General features: G+C 44.8%; 1 protein-coding gene across 3 annotated transcripts in view; it reads right to left on the bottom strand.

The window, feature by feature from the left end:
* TUBGCP3 (tubulin gamma complex component 3) overlaps nt 1–26,351 on the bottom strand; it is a 70,666-nt gene that overhangs the window by 33,297 nt on the left and 11,018 nt on the right. For all 3 annotated transcript variants that reach the window (XM_036068085.2, XM_036068098.2, XM_036068078.2), the window contains exons 3-11: nt 25,942–26,009; nt 21,705–21,782; nt 20,008–20,225; nt 17,744–17,916; nt 15,631–15,749; nt 14,824–14,949; nt 13,817–13,885; nt 13,345–13,477; nt 11,387–11,553 (exon numbers count right to left, since the gene is read on the bottom strand). In XM_036068085.2, the coding sequence (XP_035923978.1) occupies nt 11,387–11,553; nt 13,345–13,477; nt 13,817–13,885; nt 14,824–14,949; nt 15,631–15,749; nt 17,744–17,916; nt 20,008–20,225; nt 21,705–21,782; nt 25,942–26,009 (1,151 nt within the window). The remainder of the gene's footprint in view (nt 1–11,386; nt 11,554–13,344; nt 13,478–13,816; nt 13,886–14,823; nt 14,950–15,630; nt 15,750–17,743; nt 17,917–20,007; nt 20,226–21,704; nt 21,783–25,941; nt 26,010–26,351) is intronic.

Raw genomic sequence — 26,351 nt, 5'->3', positions numbered from 1 at the left:
CTCCCTCGGCCCCTTCTCTCTCTCTCATAAATAAATCTTTAAAAAAAAAATAATACCCAAAATGGAAAGTATAGGCCAGTTTCCTTTGTGAATACAGATGAAAAAATTATGATAAAATAGCATCCTTGCATTACTAGAGTAAGATATTTTTGGCCAGAGTACATTACACTTCCAATATACTACTACTTGTCTAAAGACAAGTGAATATATAACAAATTATAAAATAGTATCATGTAGTCATTAAAACTAAAGTTCATTCTTAACTAACACAAACCGTTCTGAGAACCAGGTGAAAAAAAACACAGATCTTCTTCCCAGGAAAAAAACAGTGCATATTTCCACAAAATACACTTTTATGTGCTGATATTCAGGAGTTTCAGAGATCATGCTTTATGAAGTCTTGGTACAGAATAATAAAATTTAATGGCGTGAAGTTTTCATTATTAAAAAAAAACACGTTATTTGGTTAAGCAGGAATGCAAAATAGTATGCTTCAGAAATATACTCAATGAAGGTTGTAAAGGTTTTTTTCATTATTTACTTCAAATTAAAGTAAAAAGGGTTACAAAATATCATGCATGCACGTATCTGATACACATAGAGAAATATACAAAAAATATTAACAGGTTATCTGTTCATGATGGGATTACTAATAAACTTTCTCTGTTAATATGCTCAAAAATTTTTAATTAGTAAATATTTTTAAATCAGAAAAAATATTGTCCAAAAGAACTGAGTAATTCATACCAATGAGTGAACATAGGGTGCCAGTAAAAAAAAAACAAAAACAAAAACAAAAACAAACTTCTCAGTAACATCACTTTTCCAAGGCAATCAAACAAAAAAGATTTTTTTTTTTCTGTTCAGGGAAATCTACTCCCAAGGATAAATATTTAAAGAAACAAGATTTTTAATGATGTTAAGGTCTTATATTTGATCCCTGTTAAGTCAGGCCTAGCTAGGTGGTATCAATTATACACAGCCAATCTCCTTATTAAGTAGATACTTGAATAAAGGCCAATATTTTTATGACCAAGAGGATGAGATCACTATATTTATTTTCAACTCAAATTTCTTATCTTTAGATACAAATTGAAATTACCAAGGTATTTATTGATCTTTATATTTTAAGATTTTTTTAAATTTATATTCCCCCTTTCTAATTTTAAATACATAACTAGTGACAGCTTTGAGGGATAATCGGTACCACTATAATTAAGCTATCATCACCTGAAGATACACGTCAATTATTCCTGACAGAAATTTTTTAAAACATTATAAGCCCACCATGAGTAATCTAAAAGGTCACCCAATTGCTCTGTGGCCTACCGTTCAACAGATTAGATGAACTGCATATAAACTGTATTTATCAGTTATTCACTTAAAAGAGAAGAGCTAGTTTCTACAAACAACACACTAATTTACCCTGAGAGTTGGACTGTAGCCGGGTTTTTATCAGTAAGAGCAATAAGACAATTTATTTTAAAAGATAAAAAACTCAGACAATTCAGTTATCTTTAGAAATTATGAAAGCATCACTTCATCTGAGGGCAAAGTAGCGTGCAATCAATCTCCCAGCAAACACTGAAAGGAATAGGTACATCCTAGCATTTAATTAATCCTCTGAAAAATATATAGTTATAGAGGAAAAAAAACCAAGGCCAGAACATAATTGCTTTTATTTCATTGATGCATTTTCCACTCAAGGTTCTTTAATTTTCACCATGTGTCAAACACAGAAAGAACTGAAAAAAAAATATAACATAATTGTACCATGAATTCTCATTAACTGTTGGACAAATGCCAAGGCCTCCCTACTAAAACCAGAAATGAAGAGGGTAATTTTCTTAGCAAGCAGCATAGTTTCTAAGAAACAGATCCATTGTTACACACAGACCCCAACTCCAACTGTCAACAGGCAGGCAACTCCCAGGAGCCCCCACCCCCGCCACCCTGACACAGGGAGAGAGGCTCTGGGCCCCAACGGGGGAGGACCCGAGCTGGGGAAAGGTAGTGTGCGAGGTAAGTGGGTGCATCACAGCGCATCAGGGGTGGAGCACAGAAGTGCCAGATATTTTATATGGTAAACTTTTAAATTCAATAATTCTTAGCAAAAGTATAAAAGAAACAGAGTAACAAGAGCACCGAATGCATCCACAGACACCCCGAAAAGCAGTCACTGCATTCTCTCTGGTTCACTCACTGACTTTCCAATCCAAGGATGTAGATTTTCAGTTTTAGAGCATCTAAGTAAACATCTGAAGCAAATTTGAAAATTTTTGAATTCTGAAAGCAAAAGACCTTACTTTTACCTTTGCCCTTCTTTTCTTGCTCCTAGTTGAAGCCCCTCACCCGTTGACAAGAATTATCCAAAAGGCAAAAAATAAAAATAAATTAACACTGAACTATCTTGGGGCGCCTGGGTGGCTCAGTCGTTAAGCATCTGCCTTCGGCTCAGGTCATGGTCTCAGGGTCCTGGGATCGAGCCCCGCGTCGGGCTCCCTGCTCAGCGGGGAGTCTGCTTCTCCCTCTCCCCGTCTCCCACTCGTGCTCTCTCTCTGGCTCTCTCTCTCTCAAATAAATAAATTCTTAAAAAAAAAAAAAAGGAAAAGAAAGGAAAAGAAAGAAAGAAAACACTGAACTATCTTGTTCTTACCTTAAACTGGCATAATTTGCTCACCTCAATCACTCGGGAGAAAACCCACGTGAGCCACTAAAGGCCGAACAGATAGTTTCTCTAGGTAGCACTAGTTACAAAACGAAAACCAAATGTTTTCATTTGTACTACTCTGCAACAGCCAAAAATAATTAGAAACTTCTTCCCAAATGTTGAAAGTGCTTTCTAATCATTTACAGTATCTATAAACTCTTAGAGTGCTGCATTTTTACCCGCCTTTGCATTTCGTAACAGAGGGTAAGCAAATGCAAGCCGGGTACCAGGTCCTGCTGGTCAGGCTAAAGGGTCCTGTAGTTTTGTAACAATTCACAGTAAAATCCCAACTGGTGGACCCAGAGGCAGTTTTTAATGATTCCATACCAGAAACAGCGAAGCTCGGAGGCCACCTGGCATTTCCGGTAAAAAAAAGAAACTCCTTCTCGGGCTGCAGAACAGCCAAAGCGAGAGCAGCTGAGGCGGGACACTGACCCCTGCCCGGCAGCAGGAGAGAGAGAAGCCTTTCCAGGGGACGCGGTAGATCCTGGCACGGGAAGGAGCTTCCTGGAAGGACAGAACTAGACTGTGCGTAACACGAGCTCTCAAGAGCCAGCAGCAAAGAGACTGAGATCTCCTGCTCTCAGTAGGAGCCTCGTGCAAGAAAGTCACTGAGGAGTGGGCCGCTGGGTCAGAGAAGGAAGGTCCAAGAGCTCCAGCAGGGACAGGCAAGGGCAGAGAAAGTTCCGGGTCCCACACCTGACTGGCCCGCCACCCGTCCCGAGGCAGGAGAGTGTGCTGTACATGCTCACGCCTGTGCTGACTCTGCAGGAAACCAGCTCCCACCCACGGCAGCAGTCCCGGTCCCCAAGTTTCCTTGGGGGTCTTGTTCTAACTGGGGGTTCTGGAGCTGGGGTCCAGGAGCACAGAATGCAGGAAGGCAGGTCTATAAATGTGGAAGGGAAGGGAATCACACTTGGACTGGCACTAACTTCTGTCTGAAATCTAGCTCTTCCCTCCATTATAAATGCAAAGAACAGACTACAGTCCCCGTGACTTTGTCACCAGAAGAAATCAGACGTTCTCACATCCCCTCTGGAAAATTGGTGCACAGATCTCAAAGTCACTAATCCTTCTTACTGAACGCGTTAATAGAAACATACATCTATTACTGTATCGCTAATTTAAGGCTAAATCTGGAAACACTACATAAAGTTAAACAGAGTTCTGTACCTTGTAATTTCTCTTGTACGCAGTGTTTCCTATTCTTCATTGATGATTAACTTCCCCCCCCCCCCCACAGAGAAACTCCCAAGACGCTATTCTATAAAGACAGCAGGTGTGGACCACGGAGGCACTCTGGATTCATCTCCGTCTCCTCACCCCAACCCTGACGGCACACTCTGCATATGTCCTGCTTGAGTCCGGCTGGTGCTGCCGAGAAGCCCAGGCTTCGCTGTGCCTCCCAAACCTCCTCATGCCCACGTCACAGTCCACGTCAGACCTCCCTACGAGGTTCCCAAGGGCAGCCAAAGGGACCGAGATTGAGAACGACCGGGCTCTACTCAGGCCTGCTGAATACATGGTAGGTATCAAGGACATCCCCAAAACCAGCAACAAGGCAGAAGCAACTCAGCAAAGGAGGAGAGTTAAGTCTTAGAAGCCAGATGCCGCTGGCTCCCCTTCACATACTACAGTCACCACTTTAAAGTGTGAATTCAGAGGTTTTTAGTATTTTCCGCAACAAGGTTATATAACCACCATCGCTATCGAATTCTAGAACATCTTCACCACCTGCAGAGAAGCCCATCAGGCAATGATCTCCCCTATCCCTCTCTTCCCCACCTAACTCCGGACAACACTAATCTCTGTCTCTATGAATTTGCTTACTCTGCACATTTCATGTAAATGAAAGCATACAATACACGACCTTCTGTGTCTGGCTTATTTTACTCAGCCTAATGGTTTCAAGATTCACCCATGTCCTAGCATGCATCACAATTTCATTCCTTTTTAAGGCTGAGTATCCTATGACATGGACAGACTGCATTTTGCTTGACCACCCATTAGCTGACGGACACTGGCGCAACTTCCACTTTGGACTATCATGACAATGGATAACGCTTCTGTGATGCTCCTGCACAAGTTGTAAATGAATGTGTGTGCTGGCCTCTCTTGGGGACACACTTGGAACGGCCGGGTCTGCGTGTAACTTCCCGAGGAACCGCCAACTCTGTTCCCCACCGGCCACACTACTCCGTTCCCACCAGCACTGCATTAGGTTCCAATTTCTCCGAGTCTTCACCAACACTCGTTATGTTCTGGCTTGTTCTTCCTTCTAATACCACCCCAAGGAGTGTGATATGCCGGCATCCAACTGCGGTTTCGGTTCACATTTCCCTGAGGACTAATGTTTTGAATCTTTTCCTGTGCTTATTAAAGGCCATTTGTAGATCTTCTTTGGGAAAATCTCTACTTCGGACTTGGCCTGTTTCTCAATTGTGTTTATCTTTTTGCTCAAGTCGTGATAGTTCTTTATATATTCTGGCAGCTAGGCCCTTACCACATATATGATTTGCAAATACTTTCTCCCATTCTGTGGGTTATTTTTTTTACTTTCTCAATAATGTCCTTCGATGTACGTAAGTTTTTAATTCTGATGAAATCCAATTTATCTTTTTCTTTTGTTGCTTAAGCTTTTGGTGACGTATCTAAGAAACCACTGCCTAATCCAGAGACACAAAGATTTACACCTATGTTAATTTCTAGAAGTATTACAGCTTTAGGTGTGAGATCTATTTTGAGTTACTTTTTATATATGGGATGCAACTGAGGTCCAAACTCATTCTTTTGTGTGTGGATATCCGGCTATCCCACACCACCTGTTGAAAGGACTATTCTTTCTTCACTGAGTGGTCTCAGGGCACTTGTTAAAAATCAAGTGAACAAAAATGAATGCATTTATTTCTGGACTCTCAATCTACTCTCTCGATCTACCAGTCTACACTCATGCCAGTACCACACTTCAGGTTGCTGTGCCTCGTGATACGTTGTGAAATCAGGACATGTGAGTCCTCCAACTTTGTTCTTTTTTCAAGAGTGCGTGGCTTTCCAGGCACCATGGACTTCCATAGGACCTTGAGGACCAGCCTTCCCATTTCTGCAAAAAAGGCCACTGGAATTTTGACAGAGATTACATTCGATCAGAAATCATTTCGGGAAGTGCGGCCATCATCTCAGCATCACATCTCCCAATCCACGAACATGTGGCGCCATTCCATTTCCTTAGGTCTGCTTTCATTTCTCTCAACAGTGTTAGGATTTTCAGTGTGCAATGCTTCCACCTCCTTGCTTTAATTTCTCCCTAGGTATAGATTAGTTTTGACACTATCATACATAGAATTATTTTCTTAATTTTATTTTTGGATTGCTTATTTCAAGTATATAACAAAGTGATTTGTGTGTGTGGATCTTGTACCCAGCTAATCTGGCAAACATGTTTATTACGATATATTATGAACACTTTAGTCTTCTATACATAAAATTTCGTCATCCATGACAGAAATTATTTTACTTCCTTTCCAATCTGAGTATCTTTATTTTTTAAACGTTCCCTTGCCTAACTGCCCTGACTAGAGCCTCCAGTGCGACGCTGAGTAGAAGTGCGGGAAGTGGAACCCGTCTTGTCCCTGATCCTGGGGATCCTTTCACCATTACAATGTTACCATTAGTGTTTTACAGATGCCCGTGATTAGATGAGAAGTTCCTTTCTACTCCTAGTTTGAGTGTTGAATTTCATCAAATGCTTTTTCTGCATCAACTGGGTTGTGTGTTTTTCCTTTCCTTTATTAGCATATGTTATGTTACAGTGATTTTAATTATGTTGGGCTACTCTTGCATTCCTGGGAGAAGTCTCACTTGGTTATGGTGTACCATCCTTTTACCTTCTAGTCCATTTTAGTACTTTGTGAGGACTTCTGCAACTACACCCATAGGGATATTGGTCTGTAGTTTTCTTGGGTTGTCTTTCTCTGGTGTTGGGATCAGAGTAATACTAGCCTCACAAAATGAGTTAAGAAGTATTCTTTCCTCAAATTTCTAGAAGACTTTGAGAAGAATTAATGCTAACTTTTTATATATTTGGTAGAATTCACCAGTGAAACCATCTAGTCCTGGGCTTCTCTTTACTGGAAAGTTTTTGAGATTACAGACTCAATTTTCTTACTTGTTATAGGTCTATTCAGATTCCCTATTTCTCCAGGACCTGGTGTTGATGATTTGTGTTTCTAGGAGCTCTCAAGTTTTATTATCTGGAAATGACTTCTTTTCTCCACTTTGGGAGGTGGAGTTTACAGGATACGGAATTCCTGAATGACAGTTTTTCCTTTCAGCATTTTTAATGTGTCATCCTACCGCCTAGTGGCTTCCATGGCTTCTGAGGAGAGATCAGCTGTTGACCTAATCAAGGACCTTCTCCATGAGGAGATCTCCTGACATGATGCTTCTAAGGTTCTCTGTGTTTCCACGGCTTGATTACAGAGTGGACTCTTGTGGGCCTCGCTGAGTTTCCTACTTCAAGTTCCTCAAACCAGATAACCTGTTAACTTACCCACAAGGCACTTATTTTCTTCTTCCTGCTCAAATCTGCTGTGGAGATACCAGCAATTTTTTTTTTTTTTTTTCATTTCAGTTACTGTACTTTTCAGCTCCAGAATTTCTTCCCTGGGTCGTTTTTTACAATTTCTGTTTATCTACATTTTGTGCTTTCTTTGGTTACCGGACGGAGCATTTCCTTATACAGGTATTTAATAAACTACTTTTTTTTTTTTTTAAGATTTTATTTATTCATTTGAGACACAGAGATAGAGAGAGAGAGAGACAGCACGAGGAGGGGGAGAGGCAGAGGGAGAGGGAGAAGCAGGCTCCTCGCCGAGCCAGGAGCCCAATGTGGGGCTCGATCCCAGGACCCTGGGATCATGACCTGAGCTGAAGTCAGACACTTAACCATGTGAGCCACCCAGGCACCCCTAATAAACTACTTTTAAAAGAGCGGTTATAAGGCTCACATATAGCTACTCACAGTTAACCATACACTTGAAGAAATCTGATTTCACAACTAAGTTATAACTCATTACACAGCTAAGGGGAAATTAACCAACGTAGGAACTGGAGACAAAAATACCCAAATTTTAGTCATCTAAGGATCAAACACACAATTATCTAAACAACCAAATTCTTATGGTAAATATATTATTTAGAGTAAATCAAAGAGAATCTTCCCAAAATTAATCAAAGACTTGAACATTTATAAATGCATGGTTCAACAGAAAACAGAGAAGTCGAAGATCACCACAAATAAGAGAAGGGCCACAGATATCTTAGGGCCAGTGGGTATTCAAATTTTATCTAGTGCTCTTCTTTAATTAATTAAGAGCAAATAACGTAAGCATGCTTACTATGTGCCTGACTCAACCCCGACACATCGGCACAACCCCATGAGATTGGCACCACTATGGCACACAAAGATGTGGAAGGGCAGGCTGAGAGAGACCGAAGTACTTGCCAGGATACAGAGCCATGAGAAACTGAAGCTGAGTCATCAGACTCCAGAACCTGAGCCCCTAAGCTGTACCCAACAGAGATAAAGCAGCTGAGTTATAACAAGACCCACTGCTCACTGGTATGAGCCCCCTGGCATCACAGTACTAACCATGGAAGGCCCAAAGCAAAGAATGTAATATACTTTACATCAAGAAGGATTCCCTTTAGCTCTACCCCACAATGCATTTTCGAGAAATCCTACCAGCACAACTAGTGAAGCCAACAAGCTCTTCTGGGGCATAAACGACTAGCTGAGCAAAGTAACTAGCAAATAAAAAATTTACCAATCCTGAAGATCCTAAGCCCTTCTCTAAACTCAGACCCCAAGTAAGAATACCAGTAAATATAAAACCTTTAAAAAAAAAAAAGATAAATCTACTATAGTACAATGTTAGTATTCAGGTAGTCTGAGGAGTGTTTTGTACAGTCGTTCTGACTTTTCTAGAAATGTGAAGTTATACAAAAAGAAAAACATTTAAGAAAAACTTTACCAATGAGGCAAGATCTGAGATCAGTTGAAGTGACAGTTTTACTAATCCTAATATTGTATTCAACAGACAGGAATGCTTATTTAGTATTTTTTTCTTTAAATAAATAAAACCTACAGTTTGTTTTACACGTATTCTATGCAACAAGAGTTCTTCAAAATGAGTATCCCAAATGAAAGCTATCCCAGTCGTAAAGTTTGTTTTTGTCTTACCCCAGTGAATCCATGTTCAAAAATAGTAAAGAAAACAGTCTAGAGGAAAATCAATTTGGAAGTCTGTGCCTGATTCTATCCATCTACATTTGCCATCAATTCTCCGGTCCCACAATTAGTATCAACAAAATAAATAAACAAGCCCAAATCACACAGAAGGCAGACCATCAATAAAGAACTGGTGGTACTTTTAAGGACTATTTTAAAAACACAAATGCATACAATGAATTAGTGGTATAATTAAGGACTACTTGAAAAACCTCACTGCTAGAAAATGCAAACTAAATTATTCTCAAGAAAAAAAGACAAAAGTATTACAAGTTAGAAATTAGGTACTAAATTTAAAAAAGATAATGAGCCAATCTGTGGCTCTTTTAATTGGTAGCAATATATATGCCAGTAGGGTCCAGACAATAATTCCTACCCCAACCTCTGAAGAAAATCAGGTTCAAGTCAACTGGCAGCTATTCAAAGTTAGTATCACCCAAATTCATATAATTTACATATTAATTATTGGGTGGGGAAGGAGGTGGGATACACATTTTTTATTAATAAAAAGGGGCAATTTGCATCTTTTTATAATCTTAACTTTTTTTCCTATATAAATCTTTTATTTCTAAATGTCATTCCAGGAAAATCTTGACTCTGTTTTATCTGGGAATGAGATAAAGTCCAACTTCAGTAAGAATCTGGGACTGCATCTATTTCCCATTAGGTGCTGCACGCTGGAATGTGGTATATATGGTAGATGTGGCAAAAGGAACGTTGGGGGAGGGTCAGCAGTCGAATCTGTGACTCTCTGTACAACTCTCACAACTTTTCTCTAAGTCTGAAATAATGTGAAAATAAACAGTTAAAAGAAAAATAATTTTAAAAATGCAATCACAGACACAAGATATCCAAATGTATAAAACCATCCCATGATTCAAGTCTAGAAAGACAGACAAATCCATTGGGAAAATGGGCAAAGGACAGGCATGGCAATTAGTAGAATAAAAATAACCAATAAACACAAAAAGCTGGCCAATCTCACTGGTAACCAGTAAAACACATCACAGGAGATGCTGCCCATCACACAGTGCAGTAAAGACCCTTCCGAGGACGGAGCAGTGAGTGCTGACCAGGCTGGGGCAGCGGGAGCCGCACAGCGCCGACTGCGGGGGGACCAGCAGGGCCACCCCAGAGCGGAAAGGGCAGAACCAAAATTTAAAGGATGCCTTCCCCAACAGCGAGCAATCTCACCTCCCAGTGCTGACCTCAGAGAAACTGGTCAGTATAGACAGGGACGCACGAGAAAGGATGTTCTTTTCAAGGACGTTCAAAAGGTTTACAACTACCAAGACCCAAACGTCCACCAGAAGAGCTGCTACATGGCAAGTGGGACGTCCACGTTAGTGTGTGCAGCACTAAAGGACAATGATAACACCGCCACGGAAGGAGCCACAGACGCGATGAGCGACCCACACCTGCACCTGGAGATGCCACGGAGTGCTTCGAGAGCACCCCTCAAAACCAACCCCCATGGTTGGCTCTGCGGCCGTGCTTGTTTTAAAAGCACTGGTTCCAGCACGACTGCTCTATCAGGAAACTACGGGAGCACAACGCGCACTTCATGACTGCTTCCATCAAGTTCATCCACGAGAAACCAGGGGGACCAGGAACCCAGCACAGGGATGCACAGATCGCAGACACCCCACACCCCGCTAGCCGCATCCATCCGTCCTGCGCCCCCGCGGCCGCAGCCCCCCGCTGCGCTGCAGGTGAGCCTCCCCCCCACGGCCACAGGCCCACATGCGCTTCTTCGAGGTAAAGGCCGTACTCACTCAGAACGCAAGGATGGCGTAACCTCTGAACGTGTGTCGACGGCACCACACCTTCTGTGAGGCTCCTGTCCTGTTCTGAGTGTCACTGACAAGGGCTGTGGGTGTGCTGCCCCTCCCCTACTCCGTGTCAGAGCACCTGGGGATTTTACCGTGTGACTGCAGAGCGCAGGGTCTTCAGGAGCACACACGCTGCCCTCCAGCAGAACTGTCTATGGGCCCACAGCACACACAGAGACTCCACTAAAACCACTGGTGCCACAGGAGTCCAAGTCTAGCTCCTGTGCTGATCTCGCAGAGCCACAGAGCACGTGACGCTCCCCACGAGAATGAGGGGAGGCACACGGAGACCTAGTCCTAGTCCCGGGCAGGGGATGGAACCTCCCGAGTTTCCCACCGTTAAAACTGGGGTAATAATTTTCCACTGAGCACACACAGCTCTGCTGCTCAGAGGGAACTGGCTTTCAAAGGTCTGCACAAACCATGCACGGCGTTCAAGGCAGCGTGCCGGCCTTCCCGGTGAAGGCAAAACAGCTGTCACGGAGACAAGATCAAGAGAGCACGGGCGCCCACGCCTCCTGAAGCCAAGTGTGAGGCTGGAAGGGCATTCCTTACTTCATGGTAAGTGTCCTCGAGCTCCCCGTCGTAGATCCAGCGGTAAAGGAAGCTCAGCACAGGATGGGACACCAAGCTGAGAATGTGCTGCACCAGCGACCTCACGTACGGGTCTCCCGTCTTCGTGTACGCGTGCACAGCGGACGCCAGCTCACCCCCTTTCCTTCCTGAGGGACACACGGAAAACACCCAAGTTACACTCCCCGGACACAGTTAACACCACACTCACCAGCATGGCCAAGTAACCGAGAGAGTGCGTCGGTTTCGTTACTATCACTCTGGACATCGGAGCAGTGCTTAGCATGTCTAGGGGCCCGGAGAGCGAGGGTCTGGCCCAGGCTGCACGAGTCAGAGCGGGGCACTCACCTCCCTCCTCATGGCCACTCCCGAGCTATTCAAGAGCAAAACCCTGACTCGCTCTTCAACCTACAAAATGAACTTTCACCTTTTCTGACTGAGACACACATTAAGATTCACACTTGAGGGGCACCTGGGTGGCTCAGTCGTTAAGCGACTGCCTTCGGCTCAGGTCATGATCCCAGGGTCCTGGGATCGAGTCCCACATCGGGCTCTCTGCTCGGCCAGGAGCCTGCTTCTCCCTCTCCCACTCCCCCTGCTTGTGTTCCCTCTCGCTCTGTGTCTCTCTCTGTCAAATAAATAAATAAAATCTTAAAAAAATTTAAAAAAAAAAGATTCACACTTGATACTGCACTCCAAGACACAAATAAATATCCATAAAAGTTCTACAGAAGAATACTCGCACTTTACTGCTTTCTGTCTCCCTCCTGTTCCCTGCGGGTGTGATATGCTATCTCAATGTGCGGAACTGCTGCACCCTCCAGTCTGGCCGAGGCTTACAGTGAGGCAGCCGGCTCTACCCCAATGGGGCCCTGTGTCCTGGGGGCACAGCTCAGCAGCAAGGCCTGGAAGTGGCAAAAAGCAGGTCCAGAAACACAAGCACAAGAAAAGCTGGTGTTAAGAATTCGGGAAGTTATTAGACTGCTGAAAGATTTGAGGGAAGGACTGATGTGATCTGATGTGAATGAGATGCTTCCAAAGTGCCCGAGGGAGGGGCAGAGAGGTCAGCAGCCGAAGGAGCAGGAGGCCCAGGACTGGAGGGGTTAAGTGAACCGTGAAAGGGGAAGACAGAGGAGCAGTCTGGTAGGAACCCACATGGGGGTGCTCAGCATCTGAAAAAACAGACACGCTTATTCACGGTGTTCCACTGCTTTCTCTTTTTGAGGGGAGGTGCCAGGAGGTGGGGGAGGCAGGGCACGGAGGGCATGGTGATGTCGGATCCAGACATGCTAGAGTTCTGGCCCTGGGATCACCCAGCTGGAGGATGGCAGCAGACACGGGGCCGTGACCTAGGGGCTGACCACGGGCATCTCACACGTCTTACTCAGCCCTCACAATCCTAAGAAGTGGAGGCTATCAGTGGCCAAGCATTACAGACAAAGAGAAAAGACAAAGAGGTTCTTGGCCAAGGTAGCACAGTGAGAAAAAATGTTCAGAAGACAAGTAGAAATGCAGACCAAGAGCCCAGGAGGGGCCTCAGCCAGACATGCACACTTGAGAGCATGGAACTCACAGCTGGTGAGCCTAGACATGGGCCATAATCTTGGGAGGAGGAAACCCCCAGGAAAGGCTGCTAGGTCAGAGACAAACAAAAGAGGCATAGAGATGAATAGTTACAGCACTGAGGACCACAAAATCCTGAAAAACTAGACCCTTTCCTTTCTTCATTTCAATGAAATACTAAGCTTCCACAAATACAAAGATGGGGCCGTGTTAGCAACTGGTTATTTCCCCTGTAAGTTACCTATTAGCTTGGATGTAACTGGCATACTTATGGCCGTCATTCGAAAGGACACACGAGAGCAGGCGCAAAAATAAACACAGATGACATTCCCTAAAATCTCTCTGAAATACAACAGGTCCACGAGACGCAGAACAACCTTGGCAGTGGTCCACCAGGGCTGCAAGAGTCTTCAGTCTTATCTTGGGGTCGTACGTCCAAACCAGCAGGCGCCGGAGTGTCAAGCTACTCTCAAGGCCCAAATTCACACCCTGATCATCCTCTAACTGTAGCTGAGAAACAATAAAGATGTAATGTGTAAGTACAAGTCACCAAATAGGTCCATTGTTTCTTAATCCACGTAATGTGCACGTGAAGCAAATGCCCCCTCTGAAAGAAAAGCCGCTCCTTCAAGCTACTAGTGATATGTTTACATGGGCGACAGGACCCCAGCTGTGAGCAGTACTTGCCTCTGGAATACACCGAAACTTCACGGATATCCAGACCTTACAAACACTATTAGCAAACAAATTTTTATCTTTTAAAAGTAATTATGAAGAAACTTAAAAATTCTATGTAGTTGCAATTTTGTAACACTGCAAATCACAAAGAAATTAAAATACAAAGTTTACCTGGGAATGTAAAACAGAGAGCAACCGGTAGTACTCCTTCAGCTCCTGATGCAAGGCAGCACAAAAACTCTGCAGGAAAAAGGAGGTATTAGGAAGCGCAACACTGGCCTCCCAGCGGACACGGCCTCGCACATCGGCCCACGTGGAGCGCTCAGCGCGTCACCACTTCGGGTGCTCTGCAGGGTTTAAATCCCGTCAACGGCCCTCCGCGGGCTCCGTCCCCACACCTACAGTCCACAACATCAGGCAGGGGTCATGCCTTAGCGCGAGCTTTGCAGAAAAGAAATGAAGGAAAAAAACAAAACAGATTACAGCTAAAAGTGTATTTACTTTAGACAATAGTCTTTTTAAGATTACATTCCTTCTAAATCTTCAGAGTTAAAATCTAAGTTTCGCTAATGCTTTTAATTAGCAAAATTTAAGAACTAGCAACTCCACGCAAGTTCCTCCCAATTTTTCACTGTTGCTGTTTTGACCGTTCATTTTCCACACTCACATTATTAAAAACTTCACCGTACCTCTGTGATCTTAAATACTGCAAAGGTGTCAAATCACAAGCTGTAACAAAGACCTTCACATAGTCCTGAGATAAGAACTTTCTAGAATGAACTCTAGGATGTAAACCCAGGCATACTCAATGGGAAGAACCCACGAAGGATAAAACCTGTTTTCTTTAAACATCAGCCTCCACACTTTTCTGCATATTTTAAAGCGATACACAAGCTGTCATCTGTAGGTTTATTTTAACGCATTTATGTACTCTTCTGTGTTCACACTCCACCAACAGCTACCATGAACAATGTGCAGTATTTGGTCATCTCTGTCGATACACACTGTGGTCTCTATTTTCCTAAGTGGACACGATGGCTACAATGTTCTATTATCAAAATTTCTTTATTTAAAAAGAACCCTCTATTTAAGAATTACTTTCATAATAAGACTTTAAGTAGACTAAGCACTCCCCAAAACGAATGGTGTCCTAAATGTCCTGGTAACAACGAACGTACCTGACCCACAAGTCCAAATGAACGGTCTAGACTCCTCTGGTCAGTGTATTTTCTGATTTTATTATGTAACCATCCCAACTCTGCAAGTCTGAGTGTCGTATCCCTCAAAGATTTACTTAGGTTTGCCTAAAAAATAAATATATTAAGAGTTAAGAATTAACACTAGAATTTCAATTATTATTTTTGTCAATCATTTGTACTTTCAGTATAATTCTTAGGTTCCAACACGGAACCTAAAAGTGACTAATACACTATTAATAAAGACAAAACGAGGTTCTGGGAAACAAAGGCACCAGGTGCTGGAAGGGAAATAAAAGCCCTCCGTGTGTGAGGCTCGGGAGGCAGCACCCTGAGGCGTGACTGGTTGCACCCCCAGCGCGGCAGGGGGCCTATGTCCTCAGCCACCTCTTCCGACAGCTGGGAGTTGCAGAAGGCCGCAACAGCAACAAGAAGGGGCTGTGGGAAAGGAGGTTCTGGAAGGTGAACGCAGGATAGCAGAGGCACCCTATCTGGAACTGTGTGTCAACAGCAAAGATGCCACGCTGTACCTGCCCCTCGGGCACCTCTCAACACCACGGCACAGAACGCAGGAGGCAGACGCGGACGGAGAAGGGCCCAAACATGAGCCTGCGAGCCAGGAGCACACAGGAAAGAGACACCGGGCCCTGACCGCGCACCTGACCGGCACAGCCAGGTTTGGAGATCCGGGCCCCGCTGCCCCAGTCCCACCCTGTCACTGCTCCCAGCCGGCCTGGCTGACGTCGGTCTCTCCTGCTCGAGCAGGTCTGGCGGGGCTAGTCACTGCACCTTGGCCTCCACTTTGTAACAGTTCTCCGTGCTGCTCATCTTGATGTTCTTGCCGTCTATGCCCTGGAAGACGTACAGAATGTCTCTGAGAAGGGCTGCTTCGGTCACTTCCCCAGCACCTGAAAGACGGTTTTTACAAGAGAGCAATTACCAAACAACACATTTTAAGATGGAATAAATTTTAGGACACAGCTAGTTTTACATTACGTATCTGCAACCATGACAAAATTTTAAAACTAAAAAAAATGAGCCTAAGATGGAAAAAGTATGAAGTTCTAAGAAACAAGAATTTTCTGAAAAGGATATGGAGAGCATGTAATTTCTCATACAAAAAGTCTTAAAAAAAAAAAGGCAGTGGAGCGCATGGCTGGTGGAGCATGCGTCTCTTGATCTCGGGGTCGTGAGTTCGAGCCCCACATTGGATGTGGAGATTACTTAAAAATAAAATCTTAAAAAATAAATAAATGAACAAACAAAGCAGTATGTGGGGGCTTAATATACCATCAAGGAGCAACACACACAAAAAAGAACAGCACAAATCAATCAGAAGGGATGGGTAATTATGTCGTAAGACAGCATTTGGAAAACTGGGTTGTTACACGGCACGCAGACAGGTGTAGGTCCGTTCTCAACCACATGAAGAGGAGTGGAGAGAGTGGAAAAGTTATGATTTCCATAAACCTTGGAACAAACTAAGTCAGAATTTAGGTGTCACCCAATGATAAGGAGGCAGCGCTCAGAAATTCAAGTTATCAGTGGGAGGAAAAATGCATGAGTATACAGGCAAGGTCGGCCCTCCCAGAACCAGGGTAGTGAGTCAGAGGTGAGGACAGCTTTGTATTTCAGTCGTGGAGAGAATATTCCATAAAAGCAATTACATCAAACTGCTGGCAGAACTGTTCAAATGTTACCTACCTGTCATTATGGACCGGTCTGTCTACTTTTTCCCATCAATTACTAAGAGAGAAGTGGGAATATCCATCTGTAACTGTGGGTCTGTCTGCGTTCCCTGTAGGGCTGTTAGTTTTCCTTTGTCCGACTGAAGCTCTGTCAGCAGGTGAATATACACTCAGGAGTATCATCTCTTCCCGAAGAACTGACCCCTTCGTTGTTCGGAACGTCCCTCTGGCCCTGGCAACACTCGCACCACGGTCTCCGTCGACAGAGACACGGCCCCCGCCTTCCTGCAGTCAGTGTCTACAAGATGTATTTCTCCACCCATTTACTTCCAACCTACTTGGGTCTCTATATTTAGAATTCATCTCTTTTGAGCAGTACATAATTGTTTAAGTAGAATTTTTTAAATGTCTTTTAAATAAAGTGTCTAATCCACATACATTTCATGTGACTACGGACATGACTGGTTTAAATTTACCACTGCAGCACGTTTCCTGTTCACCCTGCTCTTCTTTCTAGCTTTGCACGTCCTGTCCTGCTCTCTTGGACTGATAAGCACACTGTGACGTCTCTTTATCTGTTAGCTTTGTGTATCACACAGGCTTGAAGGCACTGCCTAGAGATCAGGAGTCACACAGAGAGGAGCGGAGAAGGGCACCCTTACTGTCTGGATGCCAGCCCCCCAGCCAAAGCGCCCCCAAGCTGTCCCATGTTACGGGACAGACGAAAGCGGGAAGTGCAGCTGCACAGGCCGGCTCCGCGCTCTGGGCCGTGTCCCCGGGTGCACACGAGACACCCCGGCCCTCGCCATCCACGTCAGCAGACAGCAGCCACAGGGATTTCAGAACCTGCAGACGAGGGGCCAACAATAAAGCCCACTCCTCTATTCTCAGATGCTTATGTTCCAAACACTGCTATTCATAGGGCTCTCTTGAAAGAAACTCAAGCTTCCTTTTGGGATCTAGTGGAGCTTTAAAACTCTCCACGTGTCCACTTAGCCATCAAAGGAACCTTCAATGCATTTCTCCAATGTCCCAGGCACTGCCAGACTTCCCGAGGCATGTCAGCCCACACTGAGGATTCCGAACCTCTCATCAGGAGAACCACCACCACTCAACAATTATAAGCAAGGACTCCTCATCAGTATTTTAAGATAAGGGAAGCATAAATTCTAAATATGCAAAGAAAAGCTACATTAAAGTCTATCTTTACTCACCACCTGCATCCCCTTCCCTCCTTGGTCTTGTCATGTTGCGAGAAACAGTGTTTGGGAGACCTTTTGAGGTAGTGGTTTGTGAAGAAGGCTGGTTTGCAGTTAAAGTCCATGCAAGACGTGACCCCAATTGCTGCCGAAGACAGTCTCCCACTCCCGGAGCGTGATGAGGCTGTCTGAAAGAAGGAAAGAGCATTTCATATCTCCAAACACCCAGGCTACTCACTTGAAAGACAAACCACTGCTGGAAACTCTGCTCATATTACTATATTGGATTATGTAATGTTAGAGATCTGAGCTAGGTGAGTGACGTCGCCCTACCCAAATCCATCAACTGATCAGTCCAAGGGCTCTTTGGGACCTTTAAGCTGGCATTTGGGCTCTTACTGGCACCTCCCACATATTTCTTAGCATAAAAATCAAAACCTATTTGACTTTTCTTTACATACACATAACATACGTTACTCATCTAAAACCACTTTGAAATTCACAACTAATTTTAACTTCAAACTTAACACCTTTCACCCGCTCAGCATTTGCTGACCACAGAAATTAAAAATCTGGTGTGCTGTTCCCTCTTCTGCGTGCTCACTTGTCTCCCAGCATTTGCAGTGCTCGGTAGGAAAAGAAATATAATTTGCAATTAATTTCAAAAATGTACAAATGTACAAAAAAATGTAAAGTCGAAGGCAAAAGCACAAAGGTCAAGACAGCTTTTGATGATTTGGAGAATATGTCAAAGCTGCTCTTTGAGAGGTGCCTGGGTGGGTCAGTCGGTGAAGCATCTGCCTCTGGCTCAGGTCATGATCCCAGAGTGCTGGGATTGAGCCCCATGTTGGGCTCCCTGCTCAGTGGGGAGTCTGCTTCTCCCTCTCCCTCTGCGTTCCCCTCCCCCTGCTTGTGTTCTCTCTCTGTCAAACAAATAAATAAGATCTAAAAAAAAAAGCTGCTCTTTGAAATTCTAAGAACCCGACAGCTGATTTCTGAGGATATATGTTTTGACAATTCCAACAAAAATATCGCTTCCCAGGACTGTGCCCCACAAACGAGCCTCCACAGGGCAGACTGATTTACTCCGGCACCACACTGGCGGGACCCATCTGTCACCCACCGATAAAGTGAGAAGGGAAACAGAAACTGGAGAACAGCCCTTTCTCTCTCCTATCTTCAATGGGGAAAAAAAAGTCATCAATAGTACTTATTAAACTATGACTTTCAATGCAGTTCTAAATTTAAGAGAAAAATTCTAAAGGACCACTTCAGTTCAAAGTTCTCTATACAGTTTTTTTTTATATCAGAACAATTACTTCAAATTCTAAGGCAAAAATGATAAAGTCTGTTGACTCTTTTAGCCAGAATACAAGTCAGAGATTAATTCTCTAGAACCTCTTCTGCTATCTTTCTAGAACACCAGACTGCATCTATAACCCGTGTATGATGCATACATTGGAGGTTCTACTGACGTGATGCAACTGTATTTACGTCACATGAGAACTTCCCATGATGCTATGCTCGTGTGGAACACACGTGACCATGAATCTCTAGTCACTGGTCTTCTGGAAAAATATCCATTTTATGACAGTCAGCTTTAACATGATTACGCACAGAAATATGTAAAAAGACAAGAAAAGCAAAGTTCCGAGTCCACTACTGTATGAGCAGCTGCTTCATTCCCAACCGCAGACTGCATCTCCTGCAAACATGATGCGATCTGCCAGCACGCTGACCGTGCGTTCCTGGAGCGCCTCCGCTTCATTCACGAGCACTACACGGCACCATAATTATCAGTCTGAAGAAGGTCTCATCAGCACTTGAGGACAAGACAGCTTTATTTTAGTTTACTTGTTTTTTAAATAATTCAATAAAGAGAATAGCACACATCAGTGAAGGGGACAATATTCACTGAGAGATAAATACGGGAATACAGCAAGGGAAATGTCAATCAGTTACCTCAAAATGGAAGGCCCATCCTGTCACATTTCTGAACCAGGGCCTTTACTCATATGTACTTGCATTAATAGGGTACGAGTAGACCAAAAATCATTATAGTCAACCATGACTGGAAGAGGAAGAGTTCCCACGTGAGACACGAGTTCTTGGAAAGAATAAAATCCTAAGAGAAAGCGTATCGGACGCAGGGCCTAGAACATTCCTGGTGCACACAGGGCTCTGAAGAGTTTCAGTGAGCGCACAGATGCCTCATCAGAAGCCTGGGGATTCTGCTCTTGCTACCGGTTAAGCGACGTGTGTGTGCAAGCCGGACCTACCCTGGAAGGAGAGACTGTGGCGTCGGGGCCAGGCCATTGACGGCGTACACACTTAGGCTGCTGACACCACTGCTCCCCACGCTGGCAGCGCCCGAGGCCGACTGGGAGCTGCGGTCCTGGTAGCTCAGCGAGAGAGTCTGGGGCCTGGCGCAGTAGTAGGGAGTCGAGTGCGCGTCTCTTGGTAGCGCGTGAGCAAGTAACGCAGCGTAGCTAGAAACCTGAAAATGGAGTCCATTAAGAATACAGAGATACAGGGGCGCCTGGGCGGCTCGGTCGGGTAGGCGTCCAGCTCTTGGTTTCAGTTCAGGTTCTAAGATTAAGCCCTACATCGGGCTCCACACTCAGTGCGGAGTCTGCTTGTCACTCTCCCTCCCCCTGCTGTGCACTCACTCTCTCTAAAATAATAAAATCTTAAAAAAAAAAAGAATACAGAGATATAAAATTACAGAACACTTCCCAAATCAATAAAGATAATGAATATTCAGATTTTAGTTCTTTCTATAATTGATTTTATACTCAATAATTTAATCGTTATACTTACGAAATATGGCAGAACTGATAAAGTTTCAGAAAGTGTTCTAAACTCCAAAACTGCCACATGGTCTGACAACTAAACACATTCTTTAGAATCCAAGCAAACTAAATCCCAAATAATTACTCCAGTATTTTTGCAGGTATGGCATTATTCTAAGATCCAAGAGGGCTCATTACTCAGACGGAGACTTTCAACATAAACAGGCCTCCTGCACCCCACTCCTGCCCCCTGGAGGCGCGCAAGTCTCTGTGTAGAGCACCTCCTCACACGAGAAACTCTGGGCTCACAGCAGCCAGAAAGCTCTTCCCAACACCACATGGGCCAGAGACTGAGCCTGCGGGACAACAAAGTTCGCACTGGTATGACAGTAATTAATGTTCGTAATGAGATCTGAAGACACGAGAAAACCTGAAAGGTCCTCTAACTCATACAGAATTATGCAGCTGTGCTCCTATTAGTAACTTGTGAAAACTGTTTTTATGCTCTATTCCATGGGACGCTGTTATATCTGAGGTAATAATGTCACTCTGGAAAACATCTTAAGGAAAAGCAGTGAGTGCCCTGTCTAAAGAAAGAAAGAGGGGTGCCTGGGTGGCTCAGTCGTTAAGCGTCTGCCTTCAGCTCAGGTCATGACCCCGGGGTCCTGGGATCGAGTCCCCCACTGGCCTCCTCCTTGCCCAGTGAGGAGTCTGCTTCTCCCTCTCCCTCTGCTTGTGTGTTCTCTCTCTCTCTCTCTCTGACAAATAAATAAATAAAATCTTAAAAAAATAAAGAAAAGAAAATCTCTTGACCTTCCATGACTACCAAGAACACCAGACAAGTTATTTTTTTCTCTTATTATTTTAAGTACAGAAGCCAATTCCTATCAAAATTTAGTATAGTTGATCCAACAAGACACTAAGTGTGCTTTAAAAAGGCACTGAACACGTGCGTGGGCTCAGTCGGTTAAGCATCCAACTCTTGGTTTCAGCTCAGGTCATGATCGCATGGTCAATGGGATGGAGCCCCATGTCGGGTTCCCTGCTCAGTGGGGAGTCTCTTGGGATTCTCCCTCTCCTTCTGCCTCTCCCCCTACCCCATTCCCAGTGCAGGCTCTCTCTAAAATAAATAAATAAATCTTTAAAAGAAAAAGGCACTAAGCTGCTCAAACAGAGCCTCTCACCTTGTTCGGCTGCTTGCGTGGATCTTCACTAAGGCTTAGCAAGAGGTAGAGAATTGACCATTTATTTTTCAAAACTCCCTGTTTAAAAAGAAAACATTAAAAGAACAAGTTTGCACTACTCTCCAGTTTTATCTACCTTTCTCCTAAATTATCCTTATTTCCAAAATAGAAACGCAATTTTTAAAATTCACATGGTAACAATTCTAAGTGTGCTCATTTTCCAGGTATTGCAAACAGTGCTACCCATTAGAAGTCTGGAAATAACATCTCAGTAGATCATTACCCCCTGAAAACTAACTCCAAAGTCCCTAATGAGAACATGTTTTTGAATTACCCTATTTCAAATTCCGGAATAACAGCAATTCCCGCTTAAAATAATTCTTAGAATAACCAACTTCCTAAACACAGTGATTAATTTTTTTTAATTTTATTTTATTATGTTATTAGTCACCATACAATACATCATTAGTTTTTGATGTAGTGATCCACGATTCATTGTTTTCGTACTCCATGCAGTACGTGCCCTCCTTAGTGATTATAAGAAAAATGCCATCATAAAACAGGTGAATGCTCTTCCCCCCCTTTATCAAAGTGCCATTTAGGCCATAAAAGAGCATTATAGAAAGAAAAAAAAAAAGGAATTCTAAAGCACACAACGTAAGTCTCAGCATCACAAATACCTAAACTCAAAGTTCTGAAATAAGAGTTGCCAGAACTAGTAAACCCCCCTGGTTTCTACGTAAGGTTGTCATATGGATTTCATTAACTTCCATTTGTCTATCACTCCAGCCTGATTCACAACCATTAACAGCAGCCCACCCTCAATACACTTTTTCCCAAATTTACAAAGCATTTCTACTCTATTCATATGGCCTTACCTTTTGGATGCACAAGCTAGAATACATAAATACCTTTATTTAGAAAACTATGGGAAGGTTATTTACCTTACACAAGGTTCTTCATTATATAAAATATGCCTTGAAAGTTTTTTTTAAAGAAAAAGCTCATCTCAGGTATTTAACTTATGGTCTAACTTAAAAAACTGATTTACACGTGATTTTCCAGAAATAATAAACTCGCCAGCCCTGACAGAGTCCTCACTCTGGTGGCAAAGAGACAGATGAGTAGATACACTTTGGTGGATACTTGACATCTCAGACATGGGGGCTCGGGGGGTCACGGAAGTGGCCCATCCCTTATGAAAGGACCCCCAGAGAGGACAGGGTCTCCTAGAAGAATGGGTGATGCACATGCAGAGGGAGCAGGCATGGCCTTCTCGGGTAACTGAAGACAGATAAACCCGGCTAAAGCCAGGCAGGAACATGGACGCTGAAAGTGGAATGAACCATCAGACAAAGGGGTCTCCTGTGTGGGACCGAGAAATGGGACAGCAGGAAGCCTCTGAAGGCCTGACTCTACCTGCTAACAGTCCCCGGAGGCTGGGCTGCACTAGAGACAAAATGAGATGCACAGGAAACTGCATTTGGGAGGACACAGCCTAGGGCAGGTGGGCACTCGGTGACCCAGCATGCACCCAACCTCCACAGCCCCCTGCGGGCAGGCCCCGGGCTCCCAGGGCTCAGGGACCCTTGGGGCCTACCCGCCCGCCTCCAAAGGGCCACTCCTCACCAGACCCCATCTCCTGGAAGGGTCGGGGGCAATCAGCTAACAGCACTGCCACTTACAGGAGGCCTGCGGGGGACGTCCTCCACACGTCACCTCCGGCCATCGGCACAACCACGCGGGGACACAGGCTTTATTCTCTTTGCTCCGCAAATGACAGAAGCAAAGGTGAAAACCTTAATCACCTACCTACATCACAGAGCCAAGGTCTGCCTGACTCCAAAGGGGACAGATGAGAGGCAGGCCCGAGAGGAACATTTAACAAGACTTGGGGACACAGCGGACGTGGGGAGAGAGGCGGCCTCAATGTGACACCCAGGTTTCTAACTCTGGGCAACAGACGATGTCATCACTCACCAAAGAGGAAAACACAGAGGAAAGAGCACCGGGGTCTGAGACAAGAAAATACAGAAGTGCTCCTTCCAGGTCCGAGGGCACCGAGCCACCGGGCCCCGGGGGAGAGCGGGTACGGATGCCCGCGGGCTTCGGGAAGACAGCGCAAGTGTTACCAGCGCAGCGGGAGTCCCGGGTTAGACCCACAGCTCTGGCTTGAAAAAATAATGACAACATACAGGGTGGAGAGCAGAGGAAATTGTTAAAGCAAATAAAACTGTGCACCAAAACCCCAGCAAATGGCATCTGTGAAGGAGGAGGCACCATTTCTGTTAACAGAAGAACAGCCCAAAGAGCGTGCGATGTGGGGACCTTGCAGAGGTCGGTGACCAGCAAGGAGCCTGAGGGCCTGGGGAGGACATGGCTCCCCAGAGCCAGACAGCAGGGCATGGGGGGCTGGGGGCCGTCCGCACAGCCCAGGGGCACCGTGGAGCCAGCGCCAAGCCGCTGCCTGGCAGAAGGGGTGGAGCAGCTCGGCCTCGCTGCCCGTGCACCCTGTCAGCTCAGGTGAAGCCAAGCAGGGGCGGCCCCCCACAGCCCAGAGCCGGGCACAGAAGGGTGGGGGGAGGTCTGCTGGGCAACCAGGGTAAACAACTCCAGCATACAGGTGTTTTAGATGCTTCTAAACCACTTCAGACCCTGTTATCTTAGATTCTGAAATCTCAAGAGCCCTGCGTACCGGGCACCAGAGCGGGAGGACCATCAGAACAAGCAGCTTCGTAAAGCAGTTACTAACCCGTGCCGGCGACACAGAGCCTCCTCCAGTATTCAAACCCTCCCGACCACGGTCGCCTCCTGCGCAGGCCAGCCACCCACCGGCCCCTGTGACCCTCCACACCCCGGCGCCACCCCTCACCACCTGCCCCTTTCTCCTGGCCCGCACCACAATGCCCCTGCTGGCCTCCCCCCACCATCCTCCTCTCTCCAGCTCTGTCAGCCACAGTCCAGACCGCCGCCCAGGAATTCCAGGTCCCCTTCCCCAACATCACTCCCTCCACCTCCCAAGTCCTGCCCATGCCTCACAGGATGCACAGCCGAGAAGGGCCCTCAGTGAGAAGATAAAACATCAAAACCAGGAACCACGTGTTTTAGCAAAAAGATGGGATGGCTGGGGGCGCCTGGGTGGCTCAGTGGGCTGGGCGACTGCCTTTGGCTCAGGTCATGATCCTGGGGTCCTGAGATCGAGTCCCGCATCGGGCTCCCCACCCAGCGGGGAGTCTGCTTCTCCCTCTAACCCTCCCCCCTCTCATGCTCTCTCTCTCGCTCTCTCTCATTCTCTCTCAAATAAATAAAATCTTTAAAAAAAAATTTTTAAAAAGATGGCTGTTACTCTGCACATGTTTTTCTAATTAGTTTAATTACTAGTGTTATGCTATTGTGTCCTAATATTGTTCATCCTGCTTCAGCCACGCAATGAGCCAAGCTGGTTTTGGGGGTCAGCGCTAGGAAGCTGGCTGTCTAAAACACTGTTTAGGAATAAGCATTCAGTGTTCCAAACAAAATTCTGGAAAACAACCATTTTAAATTAGAAATAAAGAGAAAGACTTAAAGAGTTTAATTACTAACAGCTTTAGGCACAACTCAGTAAAAACCAGTGTACTTGATGAACAAAGCATGAAACTTCTGTGGATCTCTCTTCTCTATGACAGGGGGAGACAGCTAGATGAACTATGCTCCTGTCCTGTCAGAATCACAAAACTCTCACCCTATGACTCAGTTAGTTTATTCGGGTACAGGAGGGCAGAGTCTTCTATTAAAAAAAAAAAAAGAGTTTAAAAAAAAACACAAACCACTTGTGTGCAAGTTATCAACATCCAATCACAAAATGTTCCAAATCAAAATCTTTTTTCATTTATTCACTTTAACAGCACCGATCAGGGCCTGATACCAGAACACTAACGCGTATCTCGAAGACAAGCTCTCGCTGCTCCGTGCAGTCAGGACGCCCACCAGCGTGCTTCCTCCCCGTGAGGACAGGAAGCCTTCTGTACCATAAACTCAGCTGCCCGTAATTCCGATGACTTTCCCCATGTGGCTTCCGTCGTCTTTATAAGCAAGGTGGCATTAAATCCAGCTAAAACTGACTTTTAATATTGACAAGCTCTTAGAAAGCAAACACAATCTACAATTAAGACCCATTACCCAAGGCAGAACAGTGAGATGTAACAGCACAAGTCCCCAGAGGGGTGTGACGTCCCACGCCCTGTGGGACACGTGGTACCTGTGAGCGCAGCTTTCTGTGCAGTTCCGAAAACAAGGCGGCGTCCGCTTCTCGTCTTTGCCGTACGACTGAAAAGTCAGAAGAGGAAAGGGGCGTGTTAACCACGTACACCGAAATCCCTTTTATGATCCTGTTTCACCCACGGTAACAGATAACCGACGTCTGAAAAGAATCCTGAGCTTAAGAATGGAAATAACTCACCAACAAATGACACTTCAGCTCTACGAATTTGGCCAATGCCTTTAATCTCTCTGACATTTGTAAAATATGGACAATATGAGGCTGGAATCAAAGTTTATGAGAAAGTTAGCCAAAGCAATAGAAATGATGGGACCTTTTAGATTCTATCTACAAATATGAATAAGCAGTCCAGTGAGGCCCTCTACAACCAGTTTAACTCATTAATGACT

This window comes from Halichoerus grypus, chromosome 4, assembly GCF_964656455.1.
Source record: "Halichoerus grypus chromosome 4, mHalGry1.hap1.1, whole genome shotgun sequence".
Classification (NCBI taxonomy): domain Eukaryota; kingdom Metazoa; phylum Chordata; class Mammalia; order Carnivora; family Phocidae; genus Halichoerus; species Halichoerus grypus.
The sequence above is the reverse complement of the archived record's forward strand: the minus strand, read 5'-3'. Positions and strand labels throughout refer to the sequence as shown.